Raw genomic sequence first — 16,587 nt, 5'->3', positions numbered from 1 at the left:
GTAATTAATAGTATATCTCTAGAAAATAAACTTTCTAATTTTGAAATTAAAATTGACCTCTTTATGATGGAAATAGTAGTAAAAATGTATTTTTGATAATGTTTATATATGTTTTAAAAAAGGAAAGAGTAATATAATTTTTATATTTATTATCATATTGAATATTTTAATAAGAGTAACATATATTTTTTATTTTAATTCAAGAAAGTTAGATTCTATAAAACTGTTTTCAAGGGAAATTTGACTAAAAGTAATTTCTAAAAAATCTTAACTTTTAAAAGAAGTATATTTTAAAACTTAATTAGAAGAAGAAAAGAACTAAAATCTTCTGAGCAAACGTAGGTGTTAAAGATATCAGTGCTGGTTATGAATGTGGGAATTGTAGTCACTCTAATGGATTAGAAGAGATGAATTAAGACATGATAATGTATTTTGGTAATTAGTTTGAGAATAAAATATGATCTTTACCAGTTACTTAAATAGTTTTCATGATAATAAATATTAAGTGATGTGAATGCCTTAAGTGTTTTATTATGGAGTGATTTAGGTCTTTTATGATAACTTAAATAGTTTTTATGATGGAGTGACTTAAGTATTTTATTATGTATAAGGGTTGGATCTGTGGTTTACATTTATTTATTTTTTATTGTCGATAAAAACAACTTAAACATATTGATATATTTGTTGAATACATGCTTACATATCTACAAATAATAATGAAACATTGTGTAAGTATAATATGATTAAATAATCTAATATTTATGAAAGTTTATTACAAAGGGGCAAACCTATTTAAATTTATAAAATTAATTATTAATAATAACTGTATTACTCGTGAGATCTTCTTGAAAAAATAAGTAGCGTGCATTTTCTATCAGTATTCGTTCAAGTTTGATATGTACTATGAAATTATTTAGATTTGTATGTATCAGACAAAGTACAATTATCATCTATTCAAATAAAAGTTTTTTATGAATACATGTTTGTGTTTGTTTGAGCAAAAGGTTATCAAACTTACGTATGTTAGACGAAACACATATTAAATAACATTAATTATCCAATCATACAACTTACATTTAATATATTAGACTCAATACATTGTATTTAATAAGATCTAATACACATAAAATTATGTTTTATTTTTAGTGTTTAAATACACGATCAAACCAAATATAGAATCCGTTAAACTTTAATCTCAATAAGAAATATTTTGGAGAGTTTATCTTTAAGAAGTATAAGTTTATTAAGCACTCTTATTGTTTCAGGGTCATGTTTTTCACATTCTTTGTCTTATCCATCTATTCCATTTTGATTTTTATGTTCTTTGTTTCTCTTACATATTTTTGTAAGCATGAATCATATCCTCGATTTCTTTGTACAACTAATGTCCTTGAAGGTTTAAAACATTGGTACGAAATCCATTTCACAAATTTGAGTTTTGAATTTGATCCATGTTTCCACTTTGATTCTTGGTCTCCTCAATTTACATTATTTAGCCCAATCATATATTCCTTGGTGGGTTTTTTTTTTTCCTTAATCAAATTCTGTGTTGTTGTTTGTTGTTTTCAAAATAGGTTCGAAACATATTTCTAAATCATCCTGAGTTCTTCCTTTGTGACTTATACTTCTATAATTCAATTAGTTGAATTTCATCAATAGATGATTCTATTCTAAACCAGTTTATGGAGAGAAAAATTTCAATATTTGTTTTTTTATTCTTGATTATAACTTGGAAGATAAAAATCTTCAAGACCCATTTTATGGGATGCATGAGCAACTATACCCTCAACCTTTGTAGCAGAATTGACCATTGTCTTCTGCTTTGAACTCTTATAGTTCATAGAGTGTCACCACCAAAACACAAAACCTTGATGGTGATCAAGAGTCATCACTATCAACTTTGAAGCTAGCATGAATGAAGCTCTTCCTCAACATCATATATCAAGGCATATGAGACATCTTGTCACAGACCCCAATCATGAAGCACAAGGAATCTTATTTATTGTCCCTTAGACAAACACATGACATGTGACACTGTAATTCCTTATTCTGAGTGCCCAGCCACTTTGTCAATATATGCACTTTCCTAACACAAAGGATGCTTTGCCTAAGTCTTTCATTAAGAAACAACTCCCCAATCATGTTTTAACATGTTGCAGTGTTAGGATGTCCTTTTCAAAGAACAGCATGTCATTTACATACAGGACAAGGAAAACTATAGCACTTCCATGTTTCAGAAATTTGTAGAGGTGTTGTGTGAGATTTCTTTGGTCTGCCCATCAAGAACAAATAATTGAGATTTCACTCACTAAACACCTCCTAAAACATTATAACAAGAAAATTCACATTACAATAAACATAAGAAAATAGTTGAAGCTCACAAGAATTTCTCTATAGACTGCTTAAGATCTTTACAAAACCAAGAGCTTCCATTGCCTGAAACATAAGACAAGCTTCATAGTTCCCCAATCAAACCATTATAAACTTACATGAGCTGGTCCCATTAAAAAGACCGGGAGTAAGCTCTTCTCTGTATCCTCTGAAAACTCTATACCTACCAAGGTTCAATTGACTCACTGTACAACAATCTCTCCTACACAACTCAAAGCCCTCAACACATTTAACCAATTAACTTGAAAACTCAAAAACATTTAGAAATGCAACCCATTGCAACTGCCATATATATATTCAGTCCTATAAGCTGCTGTCTTTGTTGCAGTTATATTTTTGTATGCTTTGTTCACTGCAGAGATCTCACTGCCTACTCCTTTTGAGAGACCATTATCAACAATTGAAGAGCTCTGTAAGACAGCATCCAATTGTCCACATGCTGCTCCAATGAACCCTGCATTTCACATTACCAACAAGAAATTTAGAAGCTACATTTCAAAATATTAAAGTGCATGCATAATGTGGTCATGTATCAGAGAATCACCTAGGAACAAAGGAGAAGGTTTTCCTGGTCTTGATTTAAATTCAGGATGAAATTGAGCCCCGATAAAATAAGGGTGGTTAGGTAGCTCAACAATCTGTAACATAGCAAAGCAAATAAGCACAGGATATGCATACAACAATTCAAAAAGTCATCTGAGACTGTTCATACCTCCATGCGTTGACCTGTTTCATCCTTCCCAGTAAAAGAAAGACCAGCATTTTCAAGGCGAGCTACCAATTCTGGGTTCACCTGCATATGACAGTATCATTTTCTGTTCTACTCGCATTTACAAGAGAATTTTATGCACCACAAATACCTCATATCTATGCCGATGTCTCTCATCAATGAAGCTTTTGCAGCCATATCTAAGAAGGGTCAAAGGGTTAGAAACCATATAGCAAGCATTTGTAGTGCAGTCATACCATACACATATTACTCTCCTTCATATTTCCTAGTGTAAGCACAGAAAATGTCTTAAAAAATTGAATGCAGTAAAAATACTTACAATTTTGACGATTTGCATTCCTTGGTCTGGAAATATGTCCTCCTAGATCCAAGGCGCATGGTTCCTCCCATTTGTGTTTTTGATCCCTATAGCAAACAATCCAAACAATGAAAAATAAGAAACAGGACACTTTCTTCAATCTGTTTTCTCATGATTAGAGTGAGATGAACAAATATAGACACCTCAGGCATAAATATGATGTATGGGCTTTTGGTATGGGGATCAAATTCAGTACTGTTCGCGTCTTGTACACCAAGAACAGATCGTGCAAACTCTATGACAGCAATTTGCATTCCAAGGCAAATGCCAAGAAATGGAATCCTGTTTTCTCGGGCATATCTAGCTGCAATAATCTTTCCTTGCACTCCTCTATCCCCAAACCCTCCTGGAACCAGCACACCATCTGCACCCTGAAGGCAAAGATTAGTTAGATAATTAAAAATGAGGGGAACTGATAATATAACAACTGGTTAATTTCATGATTGTGAGGGAAACCTTCAATAACTTCAATGCTGCCTTATATGCATCAGGGTTCTGCAAGATTGAACAATAACATATAGATGAAATTTCTACTATGAACAATAATAAATAAAACATGCTTGTGATATAATGATTCATAATTGGTGTTACCTCTTTTGCAGTTGCACTTTCAAGATTGCTAGCTGGAATCCAGTCTACAACAAGTTTCTTTTTACAATCAACAGATGCATGCAGTAAGGCCTGAAGTCAATGATTGAAGGTACATCAGCTAAATTATAGTGGTGTAGTGTAACTCTCCCCAACTATTATACCATTTAATAACCTCATAAAAAAATATAAGTTTTATCAATCCAACAGTTGAGTTATAATTTTATATTATCTTGATTGTTTTATAATAATAAGATAATCAAATTATTCACATTTTAATATACTTTTAAAACTATATATCAGATCAACTTTGATCAGTATGAATAAAGTATCAAATAATACATACATACATATATATATATATTATATTATATTTAGATCATAAAGAAGACAGATAAGTACAATTATGGTGGGTGGGATGTGAAAATAAACTTATGTCTTTTACTCTTTAAAAGATCTTGAAACTATAATGCAGTAACACAACCATGAAGTTGAACTCCACCTTTAGAACGGAAAGGTAGGAATCTGAAAGGCATGTATATTTCCCCACTAAAGCTATACGAACCTGCCAATCAAAAAAGAAACAAAAATGTAACTTTTGCCAAAAATCAAGGACAATATAGATCAGCTTTGGAATAGCAACCCACTGGTTCATGAAGCAAATCACTAGATTCAGCTCTGCAAGTCCATTCCTCTAAATTAGGCTCTTGAGCTACTCTGCATATATTAAAAAAACTGCCACTTAAGCTTCCCAGAAGAATAATAAAGGAGTGAAACTTCTTTGAATCCATAGAAGCCCAATCCAGGAAATAGAACAAACATTTGAGTTTGTGAGACTAACCCATGAAGATTCAGCACTTTAAACATTGCTTCATGAGCCTTCTGATCCTATATAGACCAGAAGAATATAATTTATAAGAAATGGTACCAACAGATATAACATGATTTGAAGTTCAGCAGTTTTAGAGGAAAACTTACTCTTAAAAGCAAAGGAACGTTCCAGATGTTGGGAACATCATATAGGGTAATAATGTTTTCCGCCTGCAAACATGAAGCTTCAGTAGAGAAAACTTTTGCAAAGCAGCACAATGATTTGACGTCAAATATACTCATCAAAAACACTTATCCTTAAAAACTCATACCGGAATTAGGCAAAATTGAGAGAGTTTTCCCTTTGCATTTTCATCCAGTACCTGAAACAAGTGACTGTTAGAACCTTAAAATTTTTACAGTTAAGAACAGTTAGGATGTTCCATCTGCGCATCATAGTATATGTCTGTCCCTACATTCAGATTTTCATGCAATCAAGCGGTTGGTGAACTGGAACTGTCGGATGAAAATCAGACGGCTCACATCTCATCTTAGTAAATTGCAGCATTTCAGATGTGAGTCATCGATCTTCACCTAACTATTCCCATTATCTGACTACATGAATTCGTCTGCACTGAATATTCCATGTTCTCTGTTGCAGAGACAGAGAAAGAGAGAGAGAGAGAGATTAACCATTGTGGTGCGGCATGCTAAAATATTTGGAGTCAGCCCTTGGCCTCGCAGTGCACGAACACTATGCTGGGTTGGTTTTGTTTTCTGAACAAAATAGTAACAACAATGAAGTAATTTTCCATGATAGATGAAACTAAATCATTTTCCACACGGATCTAAAAGCTGTGAGACATTACAAACCTGTTCACCAACAACATTCAAAACAGGAACAAGGCTGACATGAACTAAGCAAAAGTTTCCAGCACCTGCAAAATATATAGCATATTATTGATATTCACCAAAAAGAGGCTCTGTGAACAAAAATGAAGTATCTTCACTCACTCACCTACTCTGTATGAGAATTGTCCTAGTGCCTGAATAAATGGCATGGACTCAATATCTCCTGCATCCATAAACGTTATTATAAATAGAATGAATTAATTAATTCAACTGTGAAGAAGACTGAAGAATGTTTTCAACACTGTACCTATGGTTCCACCCAATTCTATGACACATACATCAGCTGGTCCGGTCTTTCCATCTACCGGTATGTGGGCCACCCTTTCAATCCAATCTTGAATAGCATCAGTGATATGAGGGACAACCTAAAGATGAAAACGCCATCATCAACATCATCATCATCATCATAGTGTTAATAATATTAGGACCAACATGAAAAACCTTTGTTTATAAACAAATTATCACCACAATAAAAACACAGTACAAATTGGTTAAACCAGACCTGAACAGTTTTTCCCAAATAGTCTCCTCTTCTCTCTCTATTAATGACAGACTGTCATGAAAACAGGAAAAGAAAAGTAAAGTTAGGAAGAAGAAAAATCTGAAATGATCTTCAAAATCTGCGTCATAATCTAAGGAACCTGCCTGGTAAATCTTCCCAGTGGTTATGTTATTATCACGGGTCAACTTGATGTCCATAAAACGCTCATAGTTTCCAAGATCCAGGTCCACCTTACAACAGAAAGAGGGTCAAGTTTCATTATTTTTTCCAAGACACTACTTTTGGTAAATTTGCCAACCTTCTCTGTGAAATTGTGTAAAGTTGGCAACGTTATTTTCCTTCAATTAACTTTCTTTCTTTTTTACGTTTTTGGGTTTTCTTTCTGGGCTTGTCCTTAACATGAAAACATGGTAAATCAGTGAATCAGAGCAAGTTGTGTACCTCACCACCATCGTCCAACACAAACACTTCTCCATGCTCAAAGGGGGACATTGTTCCCGCATCTGTGTTCAAGTAAGGATCTGAATGGCAGAGGAAAAAGTGAGACCAGAATTAGAATGCAACACCCCTTCAAAGTGGAAAACAGAGAGGACTAACTAACTAACTAACTAACTAACACTCCATGCTTAGATGCAAAAGCTTTAAATAACCATTCATGACCACAATTCTGGTTACATTTGTCTACAAATTTTTCTCTGCAATATCAAAATTTGAAACCTTACACGGTTTGAGTTGTGTTTACAAAAAGAAAAGGAAAACAAAAAAAGTCACCTGAGAAGAAGACATGAAATTTTGACAAGAAAACTGGGAGAGACTATTTAAAGTTTGGTGGATAAAAAAGCATGCATGCTTTATCCACTTTGCTTTTCCACAAAAAAACAAAAAAAAGAAAGAAAATAAAGAAAAGGGTACCAATTTTAATGGCAGTGACTCTAAGTCCACAAGCTTTGAGAAGCAAACCAATACTACTGGCTGTAACACCTTTGCCAAGTCCACTAACAACTCCACCAGTGACCAGCACGTACTTCATTTTCTGAAAATTCCTCAGTCTCTTGAAAATGGTTTTTTGTTTCTGCAGTGTTTGTAGCAGAAGCAGAGGAACACAGAATCTGTGTGTTGCAGCAATGGAGATTGGAAAAAGAAACAGAGTTTGAAGAAAGAGGAGGGAAAGTAGAAGCCAATGTCCACCAATGCTAATATTGCTTCCTTTATATACAAAAAAGTATCTGCTTCTGATTCCAAGGATGAGACATTCAAGAGAGAGAAAATATAACGGAAAAAACTTCATTCCAAAAATATAAATAAATTCCCGTTTTCAATTTCTTTCATTAAAAAAATAATTCATATTTTTTAGTTTATTTTTATTATTATTATTAACATTAGACCTTGTAAGATTTTATATAGTGATTAAATAAACTTATTTATTTTTATAATACATAATTTTTACTTGATTGATAGTATTGCTTGAAAAATCAACTTTTTTTAAGAAAAATATTTAATATAAGCTGCAATTTAAATGAAATGCATCAACCCCAATTATTTATAGTGTTTTGCAAAAGAAAAATGCAAAAATAACTAGTTACTATTGTTAATTTAATTTGACTTCTATGGTAACAATAATAAACTAAATTTGGCCAATTATTTAATAGCTTTTCATTTAAGAATAGTTTAATTTATAAAGATTTTTTTTATTTTTTTATACAATTCTAAAAAATAAATAGAAAGAAAGATAAAAGTGAAATAAGATAAATAATATTACATTTATAAAAAAAATGTTTACATAATATTTTATTTTGAATTCCCTTACAAATTGTTCCTTTCAATTCAAGAGTCTTATTAAGTTAGGAGCGTTTCACATCTACTCTGAGAGAGATTTTCAGATCAAACATTAACTAAATTTTAACATGCCAACTATCATACTTATTTATTACTTCTTAACGGGGGCAATTATTAAAATCTGATAATCTTAGAATTTAAAATATAATTTAATGAAAAAATTATATTGTGTGAAAAAATAAAATTACTCTCAAAATGTATAATATTATATAAAAAAAATTAAAAAATGTGTTACAGAAAAAAAAAATATAAGTCGTCACACCTAATAATACTATAAAAAAAAGTCAGAAATTGAACATGTGTACTACTTTTATTTAAAAAATAAATAAAAGTTGCATACGCAAGTAAACCTTACATTAAAAAATAATTAGAAATTATGCATGTAAATATGATTTTGTAAAAAAATACATTAAAAAAATAAAGTAGTGGATGTAAATAAGACTTGTTAATATTATTTTAAAAAATATCAACATCAATGCTTTGTATGAGAGTAGGACTTTTTGATTTGAAAAATGTGATTTATGAAAAATGTAACATAAAAATTGGTTAAAAAAAAGGGATTTGAAATAGATGGAGATGTTAAATTGAAGTTAGAAAGAAATTGAAAAAGAATAATAAAGAATGGATAGGGTGAGATGTGTCAGCTCCAAGTCATGGAAGAAATTAGGAAAGTTGAGAATCTTCGGACACATTGGCTACCACGGTTGGCGTGGGGGCGGCAGCAACCACGAACGAGGTTGGTAGGCCAAACCATTCTTATTCTTAATCTTTCATTTTATCTATCTCATATCCTTACAATTTTTTTCTATTTATTTCGACCTCAAATTCAAGAGATAGTATTATTATGATTAATTTTTTATTTGAGATATTATCCGTTTTGGAAATCGATGTTCTGTCAAAGTTTTATTCTTAAAAATATCTGAAGAAGAAAAGAGTATATAAATTGTTTTTGATCTCAAAAACAATATGAGACTATATTAGTGATACCTGAACACTAATTATATTAAATCTCAATAATATCTCTTATCATCTCGACATATCTTTTGGTTACGCCTAAACATTTTTCTTTATTTTTTATAATTTCAAATTATAATCGAATAATTTATAAATATTTTTTTAACATAAAAATATTATGTTTAAAATTTATTAAAATAAACACATATTATTAAACTATATATTTCAAAATCTTGAAAAAAAACAAATTTCTAACTATATATTTCAGGTAATGAATATATATTTGAAAATCCTTTTAAAAAAAAAGGAGAGAATTTGGAAGACATTTTTTGTTTACATGTATATATCTATGAATAAATTTATTGGGTATTTCACACGTTTTCTAAATAGGCACATGTGTTTATTTTGTTCTTAATTCACATTAAATGAGGTGGGATATATACTATACATTGCCATGGTGTATTAATTAAATTGCAACCTAGAATAGGTGGACTCGCTTCACATTTAGGTTATTAGGCTTTTGAATTCAAAATATTATATTTTTATTATAATTTTTGGTGTGATGATAATTTTTTTAACCAAAAATTAATATGAGACTCAAAATTACGAGTATTAACTATATTTTTTTTTATAGTAACCACACTCTTATATATATATATATATTACCCATAAAAATTAATATTAATAAATACTTTTATGAATTTATTTGCTCTTTTAATCTCATCAAAATTAAAAGTATTTTATATGAGGTTGTTGAAAAGGAAAGTATGAATTAAAAAAATTTAATTTAGTTTTACTTTATATAACTTACCTGTTTCTTTTTGTCTATGAGATAAATTTTATTTAAATTAATTTTACTGAAATTAAATAATTAAATCATGTTTTTTTTTAATATATGAATTTTGATTTAGTCTTTCATATTTTATTATATATATATATAAAATATTTTTTTGGATGACAAATAAATGATTGTTATTAACTTAAAAATGTTAAGTATTAAATAAGAGTGTTTTTATAAAAAAAATAACTAAATTGTGTTTAAATTTATGTTTTCAACTTACATTTATTGTTTTTATTAAATGAAAATAGTATATTTTTAATTTTTTTTCAAATACCTGTAAATATCTGTTAGTGTACACAAATTTATTTTTAATTAGGAAAGGGGGTTTTATGGGTAGGCACAAATAAATTTGTTTAGATGAAGAAGAAATAAGGGGTAATTCCCATCATCATCCCTACTTTAAGTAATAATATTATTTTGAAAACTTTATTTTGCTTTTAGATTCTAATATTGCGTGTTGGTGACACTAAAAAGACCAATCATGGATATTAATTAAAGTTTTGCCGACACCAAAACGGCTAATTTTTTTTTAATGCAAAACTCTAAATTTAATATTTTTTAATGAATATCGTGAATTATTGGATAAGTTATTATTTGTAATGAAGAGACTATGATCAAATTTCGTGTTCAAGAATGCAACCATACTATTATTAACCACTGTAATAACACCTTATTCAAGAGTTAAGTTTGTAATATAAATCAATTTATATATTTTTAATTTTATAAAAATATGTTAGTACATATGTATATGAAAATATTTCAGTGTACATATATAATAATAAATATTAACCTTTGTATATTAAAACATGATTTATATAAGGTGTTAGTTTACATTTTATCATAATTTCATTTTTTAAAAAAAATCTCTTAAAATTTCATCTTAAATCAAATATTAATTTCGATTTACATGTGATCCAGTTTTGTAAAGAAGTTTTTTCATCTTGAGTTATATTAATTGTAATTGCTCAATTAAAATAGAACAGTGTGCACATCATCATTATTTAGAAATAAGCTTTATTTATGTTTAAAAAAATTCTATAAAATAAATTTATTTTTGTAAAAAAAAGTAAATTTTATATATATAATTCTTGTAACCAAATTATATTTTGTATATTATAAAATTATCCTTAAGTAATGTGATTGTATATGTGTCATTTCTCCACCTGAAATATTATATATATATATATATAACATAAGAAATATAACTTACATATCTAATTTATAATCTCAAATAATTTTATTTGTATTAAATATTAATATATTTAATTTATTTTAAAGTGTTATTTATGAAAACCTCACCTCTAATTATACACAATAACACATATGTACCATTCAAAAGTATATATTAAACATATTTTCTCATCACAAATTAATACTTAACTATATTTTGATTCATTTCAAGAACTTTTAACAACTCTATAAATTTATTATCGATACAAGAAAATTATGAAATAGAAACCAATTTTTAGATACCAAAATAATTAGTTGCAATAGTAACTAAATTAGAGACCATTTGAGAAACTAAAAAAAAAAATTTAAATTAATTTATATTATTGTTAAATAGTTTCTAAATTGGTATTTAATTAGCAACTAAGGTTTCTAAAAATTGATTTCTATTTCATTATTTTCTTGTAGTGTATAGATAACTTTCAATAATAGTTGTGTACTTAATATTGTAAATTATTTTAGGATTTAACCTTAAATCGTCAAATATAATATAAGATATTTGAATATACTTACATGCAATTGCTAAAATCATTCAATACACTTACATACAATTATTACTTATATATGTAAACTAAAAATTGTCAGATATTATCTCGTCAAAAATAATATTTGTAAATTTCACAAGATCATATACACACAAAAAATACAATATTTGTAAATTTAATATTTCCAACATTTTCAATTGATCTAAACACTTAATATGCAACACATAAACAATATTATTCTCAAACATTTTTTTGAAGGTAGGAACACCATAGATTCAGTCAAACACATAATTCAATATAATTACATAAATATATTCATATCTCTAATTCTCTTACTTACCGAGTAAATTTCAATTTCTTCTATCATAAAATTCCTCCCAATAATATCAAAATAAATATAATATCAAAACACAAACTCAACAATTCAAATATACAACATTTAATAATCATTCCATAATTATAATCAAACTCATTTATAATTAAAAATATGTTTCCTTAACTAATTGTTTATTTCCTAAAAAATAAGAAAACACCACCAAATCAATCAAAATATTTTTAAAAAAGATGAACTAGTTGAAATGATAACATTTTTTAACTGACCGAACCAATAAAACTTAAAAGTACTCACATATAAAGCCAAGAAATTAAAGAAATAAAAAAACTTACTCAAAATACTTAACTGATTAATTATCCCTTTAGTCAAATAATTTATTCCTAACAAATTATGCATAACTTTTAAATGCATGAGTTTTTTTTGTGAAGTAATAAATTATAATAGAAAATTCATTTTCTAAAAATATTAAAATATAAAATATGATTAATTATAACTTAATTGTAATTCTAATAGGTTACATATTTTTTTCAAAATGGTATTTACACAATGTAATTGATTTTAATAGATTTAATATAAGTTTAATATTTAACTTTAAAAAAATCTTACCTTACAAGACTTAATTTCCCAATAGATGAAATTAGGAATTCCTAATTTTGCTCCCAAACAATCAAGAGGTTGGGTTTCACAAATAAATGCTTAACAAGATTGGAATTGAAGGGAAGTAAAAGAACCAAATTTATAGACAAACAAACACACTAACATTAAATGTATGAGACTTTACCAGAAACTCTTAAAACCATTTAATAATGAACTAAAACAGTATACATTATAGGTAGATATTACATATATTGTGTGAATTTTATTAAATGATAAACGCAGCTAATTTTAAAATACTAGTACCAAATTTGACAAAACAAAATAGTTTTTAAACTTCTAAATGAAATTATCAGTCCTATTTATACTTAAATCAATAAATAAACAAACATTTAATCAATAAATAAATAAGTTTTCTGTAATGAAAAAAATGTTATAATAATTATCTTCTAGTTGAAATGTATGTAATATCTTAAACCTATCAGGCAAATAATTTTATGAAAGCAATGGAGAGGTATTGTTTTTCCAACAACACATGAATAATCTCTATATATAATAAAGTGGAAACCCAATAAAAGAATATAGTGAGATTTCCCAACTCTTACCATGCAAATGTTCTCAAATAGGTAGATATCGATTTCAATTTCCAAATCTCAAAAGTGTAGAAGAATATTTCTTATATAGCACAAGCCAGAGAATAAGAGAAGTGATCCACCAAATGTGAGACTAGAGGAATATAAAGACCAATTGTCACTATTTTTTTGTTTTTCATTTACTTCAATGTGAATGTAATGTGTAAGTCATAACTAGAGGTATAAGTATAAAATATGAATCCTTAAAGTGTATATAAAAAGAGGGGGACAAATCTTTCTTTTTGTCTTCATATATGAACATTTAAAAGTGAATATAGAAAGAGAAAAAAAAAAAACTTTATTTTTGTCTTTGAATTCAATTTGGAGTATTTAAGGGTTAAAATAGTTGTCAAAGTGGTAGGGTTATTCTTGAAGTGAAGGATAATTGTCTCTTCTTCATGGCTCAAAGCAAGTGTGAACAATACTTTAGAACTTATTCTGTTTTTTTTTTTTGGACTTTTATGTTTGCCTTTGTATAAAAAAACATTTCTTATTATAAATAGTAGATTATTCTCACTAATCAAACCAACCCTCAAAATCTATTTTAATTTATCCATTTATTCTTATAAAACCTAAGATAATTTGTCCAATTGTTTAAAAAGCATATTTGATGAACCCCATTATTTTCATATCCAATAGACTATCTAATCAACACTTTATAAATCAATATTAGTTAAACATAGCTTTCATATTTTAAAATTTATAAAAAAAACTTATAAAATAGTGTAGGTTTAGATTTCATATAAGAGTATTGACGATCTCGAACCTAAAACATTCAGTTGAGATCGGTTAAACTCCAAGATGGTTACCGAATCGTATCCTTATAAGCTTCATGAATTGGTTTCAAGAAAATGTGGAGGCTCCACCTGCAGAAGATAATCTGACGCTCAAATCAGTAAGAGCATAGAAATATAGTAAGTATAGTATAAAATATAAATTGAAAGTACTTTCTGTGAGTTGTTTTCTTTCCCTTATATACATTAATGTATAGACGATCAATATACGTAATATTATACTCGATCCATGATGCTACTTTTTGCATTAAATTTATTTAAAATCATCTAAAAGAAAAATCCAACAAATAATGTTTTGAGAAGTGAATTAAACAATTAAGCTAGATATTTGAATTCCTAAAAATATTTGAAAAAGTGAGAGAGAATATCTTGAAAGAGAAAAGAAAAATAAGATAAGGTTTATGATGTAGAAAAATGTGTGATGTGGTTGAAAAGGAAGTGTGGATCTGGGAAGTTTGGTGTGGAAGAAAAGGATATTCTAAGGTGTGGCTAATGGGATTCACATAAAGAGGAGTAATTGATTTGGGTTGTGTTTCCGAAAGTTCTTGAAAGGATTTAAAAATAGAGAAAAAGAAAAAGAAAATAAAAAAGTAATTGGAGAAATGAATCGTGGAAATTTGGTCAAACCTTGGAACAGAAAAGGACCGGAGATATCGATAAGTCAAGGAAGCCACGAAACAAACAATCCTTCAACCGAAAGCAAACCACCTAACGACCAACCAACTGACTACATATAAAATACACGTAACATAATCATGTCTTTTTTGTGTTTTTTATTATTTTTTTTTACCTCTAAAAAAAGTTATTTTTATAATCAATCAAATTTAAGTCGGTCTCCATCGGAAATTAAATAATCTTTATCTTAATTTATATTCATTGAAATTAGTTGACAAAATTAACCTCGAATTACTTTTTTTTTTCACTATTCTTTTATTTGCTAACAAAAACTGTACTTTTGTGGATGTGTGGACTTGAGTAATGTTGATCCACGTCGATACATAATTGTTGTCGCGCTTGTAGTTACTTAATTTTTCGAGTCTTTTTTTTCTTCGTGCGTGCGTTTAGTCGGTGGGGTACCTGCGATTGCACTCTGGCGCTCAAGTCAGTGTTAGTGTTTAGTTAAGTCTCTCTGATATTATGAAAATGTACCTTTCCCCCTTTTTGAAGTTCCTTTTGTAGATTGACTTGGGTCTTGACTCGTGTGGACCAAGTAACTGATTGCTAAAGACATGTGGGTCATGCGTAGTGACTCCCTAATATTAAAGGAGTGTTTCTCGAAGTGTCTCTGACCTATTCAACGCTAACTGTAACAGTTTCATTACCACATATTTATTATATTTTATTATTTAATATGTAAGCCGACCGGTTAAAAACAAACTAAAAAAATGTAGTCAGTTAAGTTCTTTTGGATTACTAATTCCTCTTTATGCTTCCTAATACTCGAAACTCCTACAAAGGGGTAGGACCAATCTTAAGTATAGAAATAGAAAATTAAAAATTAAAAGATAATGAAACTGCCTACGAGAGAGTTCTTGGAAAGTGTTGGAATGGAAAAAAAAAATGTTGTTTTCGCAAAAGATTGTCTTTTTGTCTCGGTAATTTTAGATTTTTTTTTCTATATTTAAATTTGTTTAATCTCTAATTATGTTTGGATTAAGTGAATATGTGTGAAAATTTGAGAGAAAGATGTGAAAAAGATGAGTGTGTTTGGATTTATGTATGTTATAGTAAATTTTTGAAAAAAAAAATTATTAGTGATGTGATGGTTGTGAGAATTTTTTTTTAATTTTTTTAAAAGTGTAAAATATAATTTTATAAATTTATCTTTTTATTTTAAAATATTTAAATAATAAAATATTTTTGCTTAGATTTGAGTTAACTAAAATATTGTAAATTATTTTTAGTTGTTGAATAACTTCTTTCGGTACCGTTAAATAATTATTTTTGAAAAATACGAAAAGAATTGTAAAAATAATGTTATCTAAGTATATACAAATTTACCGTTATATTTGTTTATACATTTTAAAAAAAATCTATTCATTGTATTAGATTGCATGTAGATACATAATAACTATGTAGATATTTTATATGACATTTTATAATGAAAAATGTTATATGCAGAGTGAATTGTACAACAATTTTTTTATAAATAAGAGAAAATATATAGAACAAAGTATGAAATATCATACAATGTGAAAAAATAATAGAAATAAAATGTATTATTTTATATATTGTTGCATGAATGACACATCTATTTTATAATAACTCTTCCCTTTAGTTGTTGTTATGTTATGTTATCATAATATATTATATTATCACATTTATGCGGATCCACTCTTCTCCCTTCATAGTTAGTGATTAATTTTATTTTATTTTTTAATTTTGGAAGGACTGAAAAAAAATTAAATTTGGTAGGGCAAAGTCAATATTGTCCAAATTTTAGGAACTAAATACATAATTAAACCATTTTTGTCTCCTAAAATAGAAAAACATATTACATAATGAATTCTTTACAAGCTCTCTAAATATTATTCATTTTTTCAATCCTCAACTAGATCTAAATCGGATTGAACATCCATCAATTTGATTCAACTTGAAA

At 28.0% G+C, this 16,587-nt stretch overlaps 1 protein-coding gene across 2 annotated transcripts; it reads right to left on the bottom strand.

Annotated features, from left to right (window-relative positions):
* Window positions 1–2,370: 2,370 nt before the first annotated feature.
* Window positions 2,371–7,557, bottom strand: LOC137808573 (uncharacterized). Of its 2 annotated transcripts, XM_068609748.2 has the most exons (21): window positions 7,204–7,557; window positions 6,733–6,812; window positions 6,435–6,521; window positions 6,292–6,342; window positions 6,037–6,154; window positions 5,896–5,952; window positions 5,751–5,815; window positions 5,571–5,654; window positions 5,210–5,260; window positions 5,046–5,108; window positions 4,909–4,955; window positions 4,715–4,784; window positions 4,570–4,632; window positions 4,071–4,160; window positions 3,936–3,974; window positions 3,623–3,850; window positions 3,441–3,526; window positions 3,252–3,300; window positions 3,104–3,184; window positions 2,936–3,029; window positions 2,371–2,845 (listed from the first exon to the last, which is right to left on the bottom strand). In XM_068609748.2, the coding sequence occupies exons 1-21, from the start codon at window positions 7,319–7,321 to the stop codon at window positions 2,652–2,654; spliced, it is 1,815 nt and encodes a 604-aa protein (XP_068465849.1). In that variant the 5' UTR covers window positions 7,322–7,557; the 3' UTR covers window positions 2,371–2,651. The 2 variants fall into 2 exon arrangements, with proteins under 2 accessions (XP_068465849.1, XP_068465848.1); XM_068609747.2 differs by having other exon boundaries at window positions 3,936–4,160; window positions 7,204–7,556.
* Window positions 7,558–16,587: the final 9,030 nt, after the last annotated feature.

This window comes from Phaseolus vulgaris, chromosome 3, assembly GCF_051622355.1.
Source record: "Phaseolus vulgaris cultivar YP4 chromosome 3, ASM5162235v1, whole genome shotgun sequence".
Classification (NCBI taxonomy): Eukaryota; Viridiplantae; Streptophyta; class Magnoliopsida; order Fabales; family Fabaceae; genus Phaseolus; species Phaseolus vulgaris.
The sequence above is the reverse complement of the archived record's forward strand: the minus strand, read 5'-3'. Positions and strand labels throughout refer to the sequence as shown.